At 45.8% G+C, this 16,786-nt stretch overlaps 2 protein-coding genes across 2 annotated transcripts; both read left to right on the top strand.

The window, feature by feature from the left end:
• Positions 1–2,271: 2,271 nt before the first annotated feature.
• Positions 2,272–3,042, top strand: LOC112889161 (ethylene-responsive transcription factor ABI4-like). The gene has a single exon (XM_025955652.1). It carries the CDS (start codon positions 2,272–2,274, stop codon positions 3,040–3,042), a length of 771 nt encoding a protein of 256 aa, XP_025811437.1.
• An 11,228-nt stretch (positions 3,043–14,270) lies between these two features.
• Positions 14,271–14,783, top strand: LOC112889160 (ethylene-responsive transcription factor ERF055-like). The gene has a single exon (XM_025955651.1). The coding sequence runs from the start codon at positions 14,271–14,273 to the stop codon at positions 14,781–14,783; it is 513 nt and encodes a 170-aa protein (XP_025811436.1).
• Positions 14,784–16,786: the final 2,003 nt, after the last annotated feature.

Raw genomic sequence — 16,786 nt, 5'->3', positions numbered from 1 at the left:
ACTATTAACATTGGTTTGAACCCACATTAAATTTAAATAACATTTTGTCTCTACTTAACCATTCAAAAGTTTTCATACCTCAATTATCAAATTACTTAATTCATTATATAACATGTAAATCAGTAAAAAAATATGAGCAAACTGACAAAATACAGCTTCTCATAGAAATTACCCAAGTTTAGATGTTTAGTTAAAGTTTTCTATAGGTTTGAGACCCTAAACAAGATCCTACTAATCTATAAACAACCCTCTTGTAGAACTAAGATACTATGAAAATTATAATACTTGGTGGGATCGGCATCGTTTCGCTTCCATAAAATCGTGGTATCATAATGTATCATAATATTCTACAATCTAGATCATGGCCCTGACAACCTTGGGCATGTGTATAGATCGATTTGGGATTTTTATACACAAAAAAACTTGTGAAATTTTTGGCCCAATTTTTTCGTACGTCGCATAAATATAATTCCACTAGCTCATTCTATAATTTATGAGAGCTTTGCACACAAGCCCTGTGATTCAGTTTTGAGGATAGGAAAAGGGACGGGAAAATGTATGGTATAGTTTCCAATAGGAAATTTTGCGCATTCACCGTTTGATCCAGATTTTCCATTCATTAGGGAAGGATTCACTTCTTGACTTTTCACCGGAAAGCATGCATAGAGTCTGATATAAATAAAGCAAATAATCATTGGTTCTACCTATTTCTCTTTTTATAGACGGATATTGGTTCTACCTCTGAACACAAACCGTGTACCCCTTTCTTGTTTAGATTTCTCACGTTTCGTATCCTCTCTTGCCAAACAAAGAAAAGCTAGTAACTTCGTTTTTTCGAGAGATAGAAACTAGCCTCTAATGAAAAGCTGCTAAAAATATTGGACTATTGATACAAGTAATAACCTGGAAGATAAGGTGTGGAAACTCGCCTTGCCATTGCTAGGATACGTACGCTTTTATGAAGAAAAAAAATCCAAGAGACTCCAAGTCTTTCTCATGAAGCCTAGGCCCATAATAAACCTTGACAGGAGGCAACACATATCTTAGAGCAATGGTCCTTTCTCTCACATCCGTTTCTTCTTCCCCTTCCCCCAAATCCAATGCAGTGAGATGCCGGAAATATCCGTCGCTTTTCCACACCTGGTCCCCCCCTCCCCCGGGCGCACCCACGGTCTAAGCAAGGCTCTTACTAGATGTGGCTTATGGATGAGGGGCTAGAAATATTACCTTCGTCATCCTTACTTTGACTTGTGGTGCTATTGAATCTAAAGTTTTCAACTTTTTTCAGTACCATAGATGAGCGTTAGTGATATTCTTACTAGAAAAGATGATATAACAATGATGGAGGTGGGGGGGGGGGGGATTTTGATTGATTTTGGGTAGTGGCGGATCCAAGTCTTCAACTTAGGGGGAGCTTATTTTTTATTTTCTTCTTCCTCTTCTTCATCCATGGCTGAAAAATGATGGTGCCTGCCCCACGTTGGATCCGCCCCTAGCTGGTTTTGGGCTTAGAGGAAAGATTAAGCATCAATGTGTTTGTTTCCATTTAGGATACATATATAGGAAGCCGATGCCACATGCACGCCGACAAAGATATCTATATCATCACAAGAAGGCAGCAAACGACATCGCTCGTAGAATGCCACTTATGAACCTTCACTCGAAACCCTAGCGCTCGCAATTCCTCATCTCATACGGACTTCATTTCTTAACCTTACCATGACCAGTCAATGTTATTCACCACTCCATTTTCACCCGATATATAGAAATTCAGCGTGGCGGTGGTTGGTGCGCGGGCACACAAATGGACAATGCCGTCCTTGCCTTTGCCACCGATCGAGCACCACCGGCGCAAGCAAACCGGCCGCGCCGGACGTCATCTCCAGCCTTTTGTTTCGCGAGGGATACCATCACTATCTTTGTTTGACTCGCGCAAGCGGCCGGACGCTAGGGTTGCCACGACGCACCCAGCCGTAGCGAGCGCGAGGAACTACAGGGAAAACCGCTCGCGCAACCGGGGGGACGGAACAAGCGCGGCACGCGAGGTGGTCGAGTGGAGTGACGCGACGAGAGCCGGGGGGCGCTGCTGGGCGGCGTGCGCGGCTGCCTGCACTGGCTTCGATCGGGACACGCGACGCGCGAGCGGGGCGAGCAACCCCCCGGCCTGCCTGCCCGGCTGCCCCTATAACAACACGCGAACTCCCGTCACATCGGCGCTCATCATCACATCAAACACCGGCACAGCAGCGCGCACCAGGCGAGGGAGAGGAGATGAAGAGCGGCGGCGTCGTCGAGCTGGCGAGGCAGGCGGCGGCCGCCGCGCGGGACGAGCGGCGCGCGCGCGCGGCCGCTCTGCTGCCGGCGCGGAGGTACCGCGGCGTGCAGAGGCGCGGCAACAGGTACGTCGCCATAGTTTGGAACTCCGCGAGGAAGCAGCCGATGTGGCTCGGGTCGTACGCGACGCCCTTGGAGGCCGCGTACGCCTACGACGCCGCCGCTCGGCGCGTGCATGGGCGCTGGGCCAGGCCCAACTTCCCGGACCCTGCGGCGCTGGCGACGGCGGTCGCGGCGCTCGAGGATCTCGTGCGGGCGGGGCGCGCTCAGGAGCCTGCCGCGCGCCAGCAGCAGCCGGCGCCCCGTGCTCAGGTGCCCTTTTCCCACTGGGCAGCGCCTGCGCCGGCGGCCGCGGCACAGCCACAGCGCCAGCAGCGCGCACCGCCGGCGGCGTTCGCGTACCAGCGCGCGGCCACTCCGTACTCGCCGTATTCCTACCGCCCAGGTTACTCCCCCGCCGCCGCCATCTACGCCGCAGCCTATGGCGCCGCGTACTTCGAGATGACTCTCCTGCCGGGCGCCTACGTCGCGCCCGAGCTCAACCGTCCGGCGAGCAGCGCGCTGAGCAGCGCCGGGCCCGTCGGCGCCTCGCTGTCCCTCTCTGCTGCCGCCCCAGAGCGCCTGATCGAGCCTGATCAGGCCGTGGTCGGGGACAACTTCACCGACGACGGCGCGCCCTCGTCTGCTGCGCGCGCCTTCTTCTGGTGAGGCGCAGTGGGGAGGCAGTGGGCAATGGCCGTGCCATGGCGAAGGGGACGAGCGTGACCGGTGACCGCGTGCGCGGCGGCTGCGACTTTGTTCCTTCGACATGTATCTTATTTACCGTCTTTCTATAATGTCATCGTCGTAGTCTTTCTATAATGTCGTATCGTACCGTATGTGTTTCACTTTACCTGGACTTGTGTTGGTCTCCTGACCGTGGAATGTCACAGTAGTTTGTGTTTGTTTTTTATGTTACAATACAACTTGGTTTCAGTTTCCCCGTGTCTGCGAGAAAAAAAACTCACTGCATGTACATAAACGTACACATCGCAGTAAAAAGAAAAGAAAAAACTAACTGCAGACGTTTTTTAGCAGCCTGTTCATTCTCGTGTGCTCCGTGGTCCAATGATGATTTTTAGCAGCCGTTTTTTCCAAACAATATGTTCTTCATTGTGTGCTTCATTCCAAATTAGCATACATTACTTGTCACCTAGTATTCCAAAATATTTTTAGCAGCTTTTTATTTAACGCTAATTTCTAGCTTTTCTTCTCTCGCAAAAAGAAAGTACTACCTTTTCTTTGTTTGGCAGTAGGGGACGAAACGTGGAAAAAACCTGGACAAAAAAAGGATAGACGGTTTGTGTTCTTAGAGACGGAGCCAATGATTATTTGGTTTAAATCTGCAGGCTCGATGTGCATTCAGTTTAAAAGGTGGAGAAGTGGACCCTTTGCAAGAAAAATGGAAAAGCTTGTTCATTTGTTACCAACGGTGAAAGCGCAAACAATCCTATAGGAAATTAATTAAACCGTCCCCCCGACCTAATCAGAGCTTGTGTGTGCAATCCTCTAATAAACGAGAGAAGGGGGGGGGGGGGGGACATGATTTCACAAGTTTTTATTTGGTTGACGAAAATCGCAATCAATCAGCTAACAACGATCGAGATATTTTGAAATCTGTCCCCACTGAGATAAGAAAATTGGAAAAAGTGTCAGAACGGGTTGTTACCGGATGTGGCTTGCAGATGAGAGGATGTTTCTTCATGTCGACGAGGCTAGAAATGTAACCTTCCTCGACTTCTTATAGCGTTGTTTGTCATCGAATATATATGAGGTCTCTATCCGCTTTTGTAGTACTACAGATGATACAATACAGTTAGTTCTATATAGAAATCCATCCACACTGAAATAAGCGAATCGAGAAAAGGATCCAAAGATGGTTCTTACCAAATCTGCTTGTAGATATATGACATGGTGATTCTTCGCTTTCCTCTACGTCATATAACTTTGGCCCATGGGAATTGTCGAATTTGAGGTTCTAGCCCTTTTGTAGTACCGGGGATGATGGCTTTGATTCGATATAATTCCGACCAGTAGAGATGGAGGTTCATGCGATCTCTTCGTGAATTCGCATTGGTGATGGGCTAGGACAGAGGAACAAAGGAGGCAAAGTGGGATTTGGTTGATTGCTAGCATTGTAGCGAGAAGGGAAGAGGTGAGAGGCGGCAGATAGAGGGGAAATAAAGGGGCGATGTGTTTATTCGGGGCTGCTAGGGGTATATATAGGGATTCAAAGCTGTATACGACATAAACAGTCGCGCCATCATTCTCGCGACTCGTTCTGACATGGATGACAGCACACGTCACACTAAACCGGACGCCATTACTCGTGAAACGCCATTTAGGAACCACAAATAAAGATACCCGTGTCTATACCTGATCACGGTCTAAGTCACCCGATGGACCCGACCCAACCCGCTCGAAAAAACCCAACCCAATCCAACCCGACCCGATCAATATGTGGTTCAGGCTTGGGCCAAAATTTTTGACTTGCAATAAAAATCAGGGCCGGATATGGGCCAATTTTTAACCCCAAACCCAACAAAACCTGACCCAAAAATTACACATAAAAATTTGGGTTTAACCCGACCCGACCCAACCACGTGTCAGGTTGGGCTCGGGCTGAAAAATCTGACCTAATGGTCGGGTCGGTCCGGGTTTAGGCTGAAGAAAAAAATACCGGGTTTTTCTTTGACCCGGCCCATGATCAGGGGTACCTGTGTCTCATACTTGGAATTTTTTCTTCTAACCCTAGTACTCTCAAATAAGTAAATAAGTCTCTCATCTCTTGCCTATTTCATTTTCTTTTCAACACTCTTACTGAGTTATTTTTTTTCTAGTGGATGAAATCCACAATCAATCGACTAACAAAGATCTAGATATATAGGAATACATCCCCACTGAAATAAGTAATTCGAAAGAAAGGTCCGACAGGGTTCTTACTAGATCTGGCTTGTAGATGATATGATATTTCTTCATGTTGTCGATGAGGTTAGAAATATAACCTTCCTCGACCTCACATAGCTTCGACCGATGCTTGTCGTTGAATTTGAGGTTTTCTATCCCCTTTTGTAGCACCAGAGATGATAGAGTTAGTTGTAAAAATCCATCCCCTCTGAAATAAGCAAATCGGAAAAAGAGTCTGAACATGGTTCTTACCAGATCTGCTTGTTGATGACCAGATGCTTCTTCATGTTGTTGATAAAGCTTGAAATATAACCTTTCTCGACATCACAAAACTTGCGAAACGTTGAATTTGAGGCTTATAGCCCCTTTTGTAGTACTGAAAATAGAGTTGATTCTATATGATTCCGTCCAGTAGAGATGGATATTGATGGATTTCAACACAAACTCGCATCGGTGATGGGCTAGGCTAGAGGGATCGAGGAGGCGAAGTGGGATTAGGTTGATTCTAGGCTAGGGTTGTAGCGAGAAGGGGAAGAGGCAAGAGGCGGCGAGCAGAGGGGAAAGGAGGCGTCGATGCGTTTGTTCGGGGGCTGCTTGGGGTTTATATAGGGACTCGGTGCCGTATATGGCAGTTCTCGTGGTTCGCTCTGACGTGGATGACAGCACACGACACACTTTACTGCACGTCGTTCCTCGTGAAATGCGTGATTTATGTGACACAAATTAAGATACCCATCTCATCCTTGGATTTTTTTTCTTCTCTCCTAACCCTAGCATTCTCAAAACAATTCTCTCATCTCTAACACATTCCATTTTTCTTTCCCAGCCCTTGTTACCAAATTGTTTGTGCATCCGTCCATAACTTGATTACATGACTGATTCATCACTTCATCTTTTATTACCGAGAGAATTTATCACCGGGGGGGGGGGGGCGGCGGAGGGGTTGTTGGTGCGAGGACTGCTGCATGGTGGCATGCCAAGACAACCGCGTCGCATCGCCACCGATCGACCACCCACCACCCGACGCAAGCAAAGCCGCGCCGGACAACATCTATCTAGTGGCTTGGTGCAGATGCCGCACAAGGATAGCGTCACGACCGATTGACTGAAGGAAGGGGCGGCCGGGCAGGTCTGCAGGAGCAGCCCAGCGCCCGCGCCGCGGCTGGACACTTGCTTGAGCTGGGCCGTGCATCGCGGCCGCGCGCGTAACGAGGCGCGAGCCAGGGAAAGAAGAGCTGGCCGTAACGCTCGATCGGAGGGCAGCAAACACGGCAAGCCATCGGCATGGCGTGGCGTGGCGCGACGCGGGGCCAGCCGGCCGAAAGTCCGAACCGCGAGTGGGCGGCGTGGTGCGCCGGTTTCGAATTCGGGCCACGCGAGCTCGACCTGTTGTGCTTAAACCGCGGGTGAACCCTGGGACATCCACGTCGGCTGCACAACTGCCAGGCACAGGGGAGAGTGAGACGGTCATGGCAGTGCACCTGTCACCAGGGCAGTCCCAGAAAATTCCAGGCCGGAGCCAAATTCTAAGTTGGACCAAAAGTTAATTACTACTGCGTACAATTAAGAGCCTGCTTGGTTGGATTAGCTAAAATTATAGCAAGCCAATATTATAGCTTGCTAAAATCAGAACATGTCAAACGGGCAAGAAATTTAGGTATCCATTTGGTTTAGTATTAAAATATTATTTTAGTAACCAATACTTTTTTTTCTCTTTTAAGGTTTAAGAAGTTTCTATTAACTTGCCATAATTTTATTATAAAAATGAAGTACCAATTTTTAGATACGAACCAAATAATAGCTAAATTTTAGTGGCATGCCTTGGGTTCAGCTTGGAAAAAGTTGGAAGCCAAACAAGCAGCCTCTAAATAATACTAATATACATATCACAACGTATCACTCTTAATGTTCATAAATATACAGCTTGTTTGGCTGTGCTGGCTGCAGTAGGCCACATCTGCTATGATAAGACTTGCCGGCTGTTGAAGCTACACAACCATCATAGCCGAATGTAAACATAAGTAGGAATGGAAATATGAATGCGGATATCCGAAATATTCGATATCCGTATCCGCTTAAACATCAATATGGATATTCGTATTTATATTTTAATTTAATGTAGTAGTAGAGTGGATACATCCGAATCCGATTTTTATTATTTTTCTCTATCCGATTCTACATCCATATTCAACAATATCCGACACTATCCGTATCCATTTTCAATAAAAATATATAAAAATTCATATTTATTTCCTATAACCAATATTATTAATTTTTATAATAAAGATATAATAATATTAAGTTTACTTGTAAATATTCTTGTTTTGGCTGAAATTACTTTTATAATTTTTTATTTATATATTAATAAAATTTGTTTATATATTTATTGAAAATATATTTTTATTTCTAATTTATATTTATGTGTTTTTTGTTAAAATATTTATTGATAAATAAGCTATTTTTGACTAGCTATCTTTGTTATATTGTTATTCTTTAGTTTGTACATGTATAATAATTTATATTCTAAAATTACCAATAAAGAAAATAGCTAAACATTATCCTATATATCGAGTAAATATCCAAATTCAAATCCGAATCCGAGGTATCCGTTTTGCATTTGTATTCGAGAATATCCGAATCCGTATCCGTTTTTGAATTAAAATATGGTAAAAATGTTATCCAAATCTGATTCCATGCGTATCCCATCCGCTTCCATCCTTAATCATAAGGATTATAGTTTTATACTAAATTAAATATTCTAGGTTTGACCAAATTCATAGAATAGATAATAATATCTATGATACGGTAGAGTTTATGCAATGCAAACATGAATGTTATGTGTGAGAGCAAATAACTATCTGCGTACATAAACAGTTGCAGAAAAGAAAATCCAACGGCACACCAGGCTATTATTGTGTTCGTTCTCTTGTATGCTACCAAAGTAATAACTGTTTTAGTAGTCCAATGTTTTATGCAGTTTTTTCCACGCCATTATCTTGTTCATTCTCTTGTATGCTTTACAAGTTATTACTTGTGCTAGTAGTCCAATATTTTTAATTAAAAAGTTCTTTTTTATTATATTCGACAGACAACAAGTTGTAGCACTGTTGCTCAACCACCACCCCATCGTGACTATATGTCGCTCGCGCTACAAATGGGAAATCCATCACCCACGCGCGGCCCTCCCTCAATCTCCCTCTCACGGCCATGACGGCCCAAGTGTGCGGCGTCTTCTTCCTCACTGCTGCCTTTGCTCGTTCTGCCATGGCTAGGGTTAGGGGGGTTCGGGGTTCGGGTTGCCGTGGTCTCCGGCGAGGTCCTGGCCTCTTGGCTGTAAAGGGAAGGCCCTAGGTGGAAACCAGCCGACGGTGGTGGCGGTTCATAGGCGGGGCGGCGGGATGCCACTGGTCGCAGGTGGTGGGAGACAACCGGTGGGCGGTGGTGGAGGCGGGGGCTTGTCAGGGTGATCTCTGGCGAAGCCGCGACGGCGGTGATGGTTCGATTCGGTGCCGGAGATGGTGGAGAAGGGCAGTTTGGGAGGAAGGAAGGAGCGCATGATCTCATCGGATTTGGGCGGTGGTGGCGGCTCGGGGGCAAGACGTTGAAGACGGGCCGGCTTCCTCTTTAGGCGATGGGTGGTTATTTTATCACCTAAAGTGATAAATAACCTTTCCCTCGCCACCCTCCTTTGGTCATTTGACCTTCACCCTGGTGGAGGCCGCTGCCATGCCACCCCGCAAACGGGTCCTATCTTGGTAGTTCCTTTTGCCTACGGCTAGCCTTCTCCATGAACGGTGGCTGAGCTCTACACTGCTGCCACCATGGAGGGATGAACAAGCTCCGAGCCTCCGCTTCACCATGGATATGCCATCGCATTTTGCCCTGGAGGATGCGTGAGTAGGTCATATGTTACATGACAACTGTTGGTGCATGTGATGGTATGCAAGCTACCCTGCCTCCATTCCTTTAGGATGATGAGTGCACGCCATTGTGCACTCTACTTTGTACGAAGGTCGGCCAATGACAATGAGGTAGCTAGACCACATACGGGCCTACTCCCTCACTGCTTTGATGCCATCATCTTGACCTCCTAGCATTGCGTACGATACTGCCACATGGTACTACCATATACGGCGGCAATCGCCAACGCCACTCACCGAGGGCTCTTAGGGCAAACCCTACTAGGGCTGGATTTCGGTGGCCTAGGCCCAAGAGGAGATCGGGTGGGAAAAGAGCTAGCTTAAAAGTTGATGGCTTGTGGAGATAGGCCGATCAGGTACAGGCCTGCTGTGCCAAGGTTAGCGAACTGAGCCGACCTCGTGACGGCAAATAAGGCTATATGGGCCAAGGTACATATAAAATTAGAAAAAACCAAAATAATGGGGATAGAGCCCAATCTATTTGGTAAATTTTCAGAAGGATTCTTGGACTATTACCAAATTACAAATAGGTCCTTATTTAGGAGGGGGGAGACGGGGTGTTTGTTGATGTTTGTTGGCTTGTGCATTGTCATGCTTTCTCTTTCTTTTTCCTTTTTTTCGCTATCCGTAGTTGGCATGCTTCCTTGCAAACACCTATTAAAAAACTAGATGAGACGCATCTAATCTCATATGCCCACTTCCTCCCCTGTAGTTATAGAAATTAAAAAGTATTTACATTATATGAAGTTCTAATAAATAGCTTTTTGCAATAAGTTAATGGAAAACCTATTTGCATAAGTCTTTTCAGAAAAAATGCTTCTGACAAATTTTCTAGAAAACTACCTGAAGCACATTTTCAAGAAGTAGGAGATTTGAAAACATATTTGAAGAAGGTATGTATAAAGTTTGTTTGAATTTTCACCTAAATACTTAGCAAAAAATCTATTCAAAAAATTCCTTGAACATTATACTAACTTTTATGAGAGGGTTAAGGATCAGGTTTTCCTTTTCAGGGTTACGTGTCATTTCCTTTGATGATTAAGTGTCAACTTTTTGTACGAACAAATAAATGTCATCCATAATTCCACGAACGCAAAGCAGATACAACAAGCAGCCTGAAATGCATCAAAAAAACACTTTGATTTTTATACTTTCTATCCTTTAGTTTAGCAAAAATAAATGTTATTTAAAAATTACCACAAATAGTCTCAAGGAGTAGGCCGTTCATATAAATTTCTCTTCTAGTGAGTGATCCATTATGGATATCTCAGTCCGAGGGTGAGTCACCCATTTGGATGGTGATCCATGTGGATCTCCCACTTAGAGGTGTTAGGATATGAATTCTTCCAGAGCGCGCGGGGGTGAGGGTGGGGGGTAGGGGTTATGGGTCCGCTCCTCATGTGCCATGACTTCATGGATAGAGGCATCAGATAGTGTAGTTTTTTTTTCTCTCCGACCTTGCCAAAAAAATTGCATGGAAACCCTTATATCATTTGTAAATTGTACCGATTGAGCCTTTCTTGAACCGTGATTCATATAAGTCTCCCATTAAGAGCAAGGAAATATTTCAGAGGGATAATTTAACATATTAATACCCTTAGTAAGATATCCATATCGATCACCCTCTGAGGGAGATCCTTGCTCTCTAAGTGGGACATTCATTATGGATTGCCCATTTAGGCTAAGTCCAGTGGTAGGGGGAGATATCTCCCTGCCACGTCAGCTCTCACCCTCACTCTCACCCCACTCTCATCTCACGCCTCCAATGCACAGGCTATAGTGCCAGCTCTTACTTCTATCTCCTCCACGTCAGCTTTTCTTTTCCAGATTTAGTTATTTCACTCTCTTTTGTTCGCGTATGCAAAATAATTCAATAAACTAATTTTATTCAACTAAAAAATTACTAATTAGATCATAATTAAAAAAGAAAATTACATCGTAATTAAAAATAGCAAAAATACATAATAATTAAAAGAAAATTCTAATCCTCCTCCGAATCCTCGTTTAGTCCAAGCTCTTTTTCCACCATCTTGACGGCCTTGAAATGAGTACGTTTTTCTGCTTCGTCCATATCCGCGGTTGATCGGGACTTCATTATATTCCATTGCTTGAATAGTTTAGCCTTCACTAAGCCACCCCACATATTCTTCATTGCAAATGCTTTACTTGCTACCGCATTGGTTGATGAGGATTCCTTCCCATTCTCCTTCCCTTTAGCCTTCTCCTTCCGCTTAGCCGCCTTGGCCCTATCATGGCCTATTGGACGAGTCTCATTGTCCTTCTCGGTATCTTCTGTTCCGTCGGAGCTGTACTCACCCGAAACTCCGAGGTGGGTTCTCTTGCTACTCACATCAGATCCATTGCCAGGACCATGTTTCCCTGCCCACTTGGGTTCGTGGTGAACAGCTCTCCACCAATGATGGCGCTTGAATGCTATCGTAACTTTCGGGTCGTTCTCGTACCTCGCCATTGCCCCCTCCATGATCATTGCATCGTCTACTCCACTCTGACGCACTCTTTCTTCTTGGATGTAGTCTCCATTAAACAGAGTCACCTCGCGGTTGTACACGTTCCAATGATCCTTCAGTTGCTTCAGGTGCGATGACGGGACGGCTCCGCGGTAGAGTTGAAGGTCTCCGCTATTTGGCCCCAAAAACTCAAACCGGTCTGGTTGTTGCCGGTGATAGAGTCATTCGAGTGATAAACCCAAGCATATACCTAGCCCGAACATATTGTTAGTTATTTGAAAAAAAAACACGATATTTAAATAGATGAACACTAATTAAATTACCAGTTTTCCTCCTCCGCAATCGTCCAGTCAAGTCTCTTTGGACGCTTTGGTTCGGTCGCTCCCGCTCCTTCATTTTGAGACTCAACGGAGATGGAGCTTGGAACCGTGGGTGCCGCGTGCGGAGGTGGTGGGTATGGACCATATGGAGGTGGAGCTTATGGAGGTGGAGCATATGGAGGTGGAGCGTACGAAGGTGGTGGGTACGGACCTTCAGTCCCACTCCTTGTGCTTGGAGGTGGAGCATATGGAGGTGGTGGGTATGAGTACGGAATGTACGGATAATGATATGGCGGTGGAGATGCCCCCGGAGCCGGAGGTGCAGCAGGGGGGAATAATGCCCGGGTCTGCAGCGAAGAATTGACATCGGAGCGGCGATGCATCGGAGAAGACTCATCTTGGGGAGATGCTTGTGACCCGTTGGACTGCAAGAGATCGGTGAAGGTATGGAAATCTGGAGACCAACCGGTCATGGTGGAAGAGATTTCGGATTGTAGAGGAGAGAAATAAGTTCAAATGGGGTGTGGAAGAAGTGAAAACCGGGTGGGGTATTTATAGGGGGGTTGGGGATGAAATTTGGGATTTTTTGTAATTTTTTTGAATTTTTTGGAGTTCAAACGGTCAAATAACGGCTAGTTCAACGGATAGTCCGCGTGGACCAATCAAAATACGCCACGTCACTCCCGCCCCACCCCTCTCGCCTGCGCACGCCGACGCCAGCGCGCCGCCTTGCTCCCGCCCGCCTCCCGCCCCCGCGCGTCTGCCAACGCGGGCGAGAGCGGGGCGATAGCACCCGCTCCCGTCCGGTGGGATCCATCCCGCCCTCTCTCTCCCATTGGCACCAGCCTTACAGATCTTCAGATGTTATGGCAACCAGAGTGTATTTGTATCAATTTTAAAAATGGATATTTATTTTTGCTAATTTTGAAATAAAAATTATAAAAACTCCATCACAACATGACCAAAGTCCAAGATGTGCCAGCACACCGCACATGGCACATACGAAACTAGTATTTACTAATCCGAAGACCCACAAAATTCACTCTGAGCTCCTCTCTCTCCTTCCCGTTGCGTCCACTCGCCCACGCACCCTAGGCCTAGCTAGCTTATAAAATTTTAGCCTTCCCGTTGCAGCCAGCCAGCCACCCGCACCCTAGCTGTGAAACTGAAAAATAGGTAGAATGGAAAGTGTTTGCGCCATTCTAGCATACATGAATGGCAGGAGCTGCTGCCTTTACAATAAAGCCCTCTTTCCATCCATCAACCTTCTTCCGACTCATTAGGTAGGTGGTGACGGTGGCGGCGGCCGAGTTGGAGGCGATAGGGATCCTCCTCCTTTGTGTGTTTGTGTGTGTTTTTTAAAATAAATATTTATTTTTGATAAATTTTATTTAAAACATAAAAACCAATGTATGGGTAGTGTGGGCGCGCGGGTCGAAGCTGGCAAAGAGCAGTGTGGGTGCGCGGGTGTTGGAGCAGGCCATGTAGCTGCAACACATGGGTGGCCATGGTGTATGGGTAGTTGAAGAAATTTTCTTTGGATTTGAAACTTTGGTTTCAATTTTCTTTTAAACCGTAAATGCATTTTGAATACACATATTTCAAAAATTCCGGTTTACCCAAAGTGTTAGACTTTGGTTTTATTGGTTGTTGAATCAATTTTAAGAATACGTTGAATCAGGATTTAAAGAATATCAACCTGTAGATTCTTATTGATGTTCAACCAGGTCTGTCACGATGTCCTTTTAAACAAAAAGTGTCCGTCAAAGATGTTATATTTTGCCTTCCGTTTATGGTTAATGGACCTTTTGTGTGCGCGGGTGACGACGGTGTGTATGGTGGTGTGCAATTTGGAAGGAAAAAAAAGGGAAAATCCCGGAAACAAGAAAGACGTACAAGTAGAAGATAGCTGGGCCGTTTGCTTTCGTGGGCTTGTGCGGCACCGACGACTCGACAACTTTCGCGTGGAAGATACATACGAGAGCCCGGTCCGCGCGCGCGCCTGAAAATGTGGGCTTCCCGTTGCGGCCACCCGCCCGCCCGCGCCCTAGAGTATGAAACTGAAAAAAAAGCGGGACGGCAAGGGTTTGCGCCAGTCGAGGCGCGGCTGGCCGGCGGCTAGCTGGAGACGCCGCGTTGCCGCCAGCCCTTAAAACCGGGCCCTCTCCCCGTCCGCTGGCACTTGCGCCAGGGCAAGCCAGGCAACAGCTACCCGCGAACACTTGTGCCAGCGGCGTGTGTGTCTGACATCAGTCCGAGAGAGAGAGAGAGAGAGAGAGAGGATGGACGGGGTCCAAAGGGACTTCTGCCAGCTCGTCAGGTGGGCGGCGGCGGCGGCGAGGGCCGAGCGGGAGGCGGCGGGGCTGCCGCCGCATCCCGAGAACCCGGGCTACCGCGGAGTGAGGCGGCACTACGGGAAGTGGGGGGCGGAGATCCGCGACCCGCTGGACAGCGAGCGCGCCTGGCTCGGGACGTACGCGACCGCCGTGGAGGCGGCGTACGCGTACGACATCGCCGCGAGGGTCGTGCAGGGGAACAAGGCCCGGCCCAACTTCTCCATGGCCCCGCCGGTGCCGGGGGACGACGAGGACGCCGCCGACGACATCGTGCACGCGTACTTCGCGGAGGTGAGGCACGCGCGCCTGTCTCGCGCGGAGAGGCGCGCCCAGGCGGCCGCTGAAGCAGCAGCGGCGAGGGCGGCCGCTGCATCGGCTCCGGCACCCGGGGCAACTGAAGGAGAACACCTGCCACCTCGTACCGGCGATGCAAGCAACGCGGGCACCGACCATGAATGATCCCGGATGCATCTGATCCACCTATCCATCTATTTAGATTTTTTTTTTTGAAAAAAATATCGATTTACCTGTAGGCCACCTGTTATCTGGTGTTGTTCTGCTACATGGTGAATGTGTCTCGTCGCGTGTGTCTATCTGTTCTGTTGTGTGTAATGTCAACTTGTTGCCTTAGTTCCCCTTTGTGTTCAAAAAACAAGATCAGTATTGCTGAATGTTATCATGTGTTCGTGTTTCCCTGTGATTGTAATCAGTCTGATCTTAATGATATCATGTGTTCTTGTTGTTTACCCTTGTGCTGTGTTGTTTACTGATTTAATCTTGTTTATATTATATCATGTGTTTGTGTTTGGGAGTGTGTGTGTGTCTGTGTATAAATCACGACAGAAGAAATTACTGGTAAAAGTGTCGTGCACGTACATTGTATCTTCACCTGTGAATGAAAGGTTCTAAACTTGGTTTTTTAGACATTTTCCAAGTGGTCATAACGTTATACATATGTACCATGTAAACACTGTCCTTGCTCCAAAACTAATCACTACATATTTCAATGTATTTCCTCTACATATATAACAGGATCATTGCTAGGTTAGTTGTATTGGTTTTACAAAAAGGTTATATGCAAAACGTTATTAATAACCACGTCAACTCCTGTTGTGAACTTCTATGCACATGGTGTCTGAATCTTATTAAAAAATTCTGGTATTTATTTTATTGGAGACATTACACAAATCAAAATAGCAAAGCCTGGTAATGTTACAGGTATATATCCAGATCGATCCACCAAGAATTACATGTTTATTTGATGTTTCTATGACTTATATATTGGTATAAGCAAGGTACCTCATATAAATTCTTGAACGTCGCATATTGGTATGTGGAAAAGCCTCAGGCCATTAATTGGTACGGCTACGGCATATGGGTGCTGGCCCATGGAAACACTGGTAAAGTGGTAATAAAAAAGAGCAAGATTTATATCACAGTGAACTTCTCGGTTTTATTGTTGGGACTTATTTTTTTTCTATAATTTAGTACTGCATTTTTCATTTTGATTATAGTTTGATTCCTAGTATATATGTTTAATCGGTGGATCCCTTCCTATTGTTTTCTTAACTCTTCTGCATCGCACATAAGTATCTGCATAGTCAATCCAAAGGAACTAGATATATAGAAGGTTCTGGAATCCTAGTGAGATGATGTTTTTGATATATCAGATATGAGAGTTATTGAAGATTATAGCAGACACAACATGCATATAATTGCATTTATTTGCATATTCAAACATCCGATAGTAAGCATTTTACATTCAATGGTATGCTTTGGAGTTTATGTAACTATAAATGCGGTATTTCCCATAAGTTGTGTCAAACAGAAGCATATGAGATCGATCTGCTAACACACACATGATGACAAGTATACCGCATGCTCAACTTGAATTTCTAATATCAGTCGTAATATGCAGATGTTTTCATTTTTTTGAAGCTTACCTAGCTACTTCGTTTAGATCTTATAATTTATTTAATGACAAAGAGTTTTTTTACAAGGTTAATCCTTATCCGATTACCATAGCGACGAAAAATACTGTTTCTGTTTACATATCAGGTAAGGGAACACAGAGGTAGTATACTGTCTATTTGATGATTTTGTTCAGCTTTATATTGGTGGGTGACTGCAAAACATCCAGATGTGGCTTCCCTTTGGTTAGATTCTTGTTTTCTCATTGTTTTTTCTGCGAGTAATGTTACAATGAATAAATATTTATTTGGACACAACATTTTTTCAGTTCACTTCCTCTAATTTATTTGGCACAACCAGCAGTTTGGGGTGGGACTATCTCCATATCATGCAGAAATGCACCAGCGAACAGCTGACTGGTCTTCCTCTCTACTGCAATTTCTGTGCCTCGTATGATCAGAGATCACAAGCCGCACTGGCGATAGTGCAGAGCTTGCCTCTGATGAAAGAGTGCACATGCCATTGCAAAGTGTAAAACGGTTTAATTTGCT

Source organism: Panicum hallii, chromosome 4 (assembly GCF_002211085.1).
Source record: "Panicum hallii strain FIL2 chromosome 4, PHallii_v3.1, whole genome shotgun sequence".
NCBI classification, from domain to species: domain Eukaryota; kingdom Viridiplantae; phylum Streptophyta; class Magnoliopsida; order Poales; family Poaceae; genus Panicum; species Panicum hallii.
This window is presented reverse-complemented; position numbering and strand designations above follow the sequence as displayed.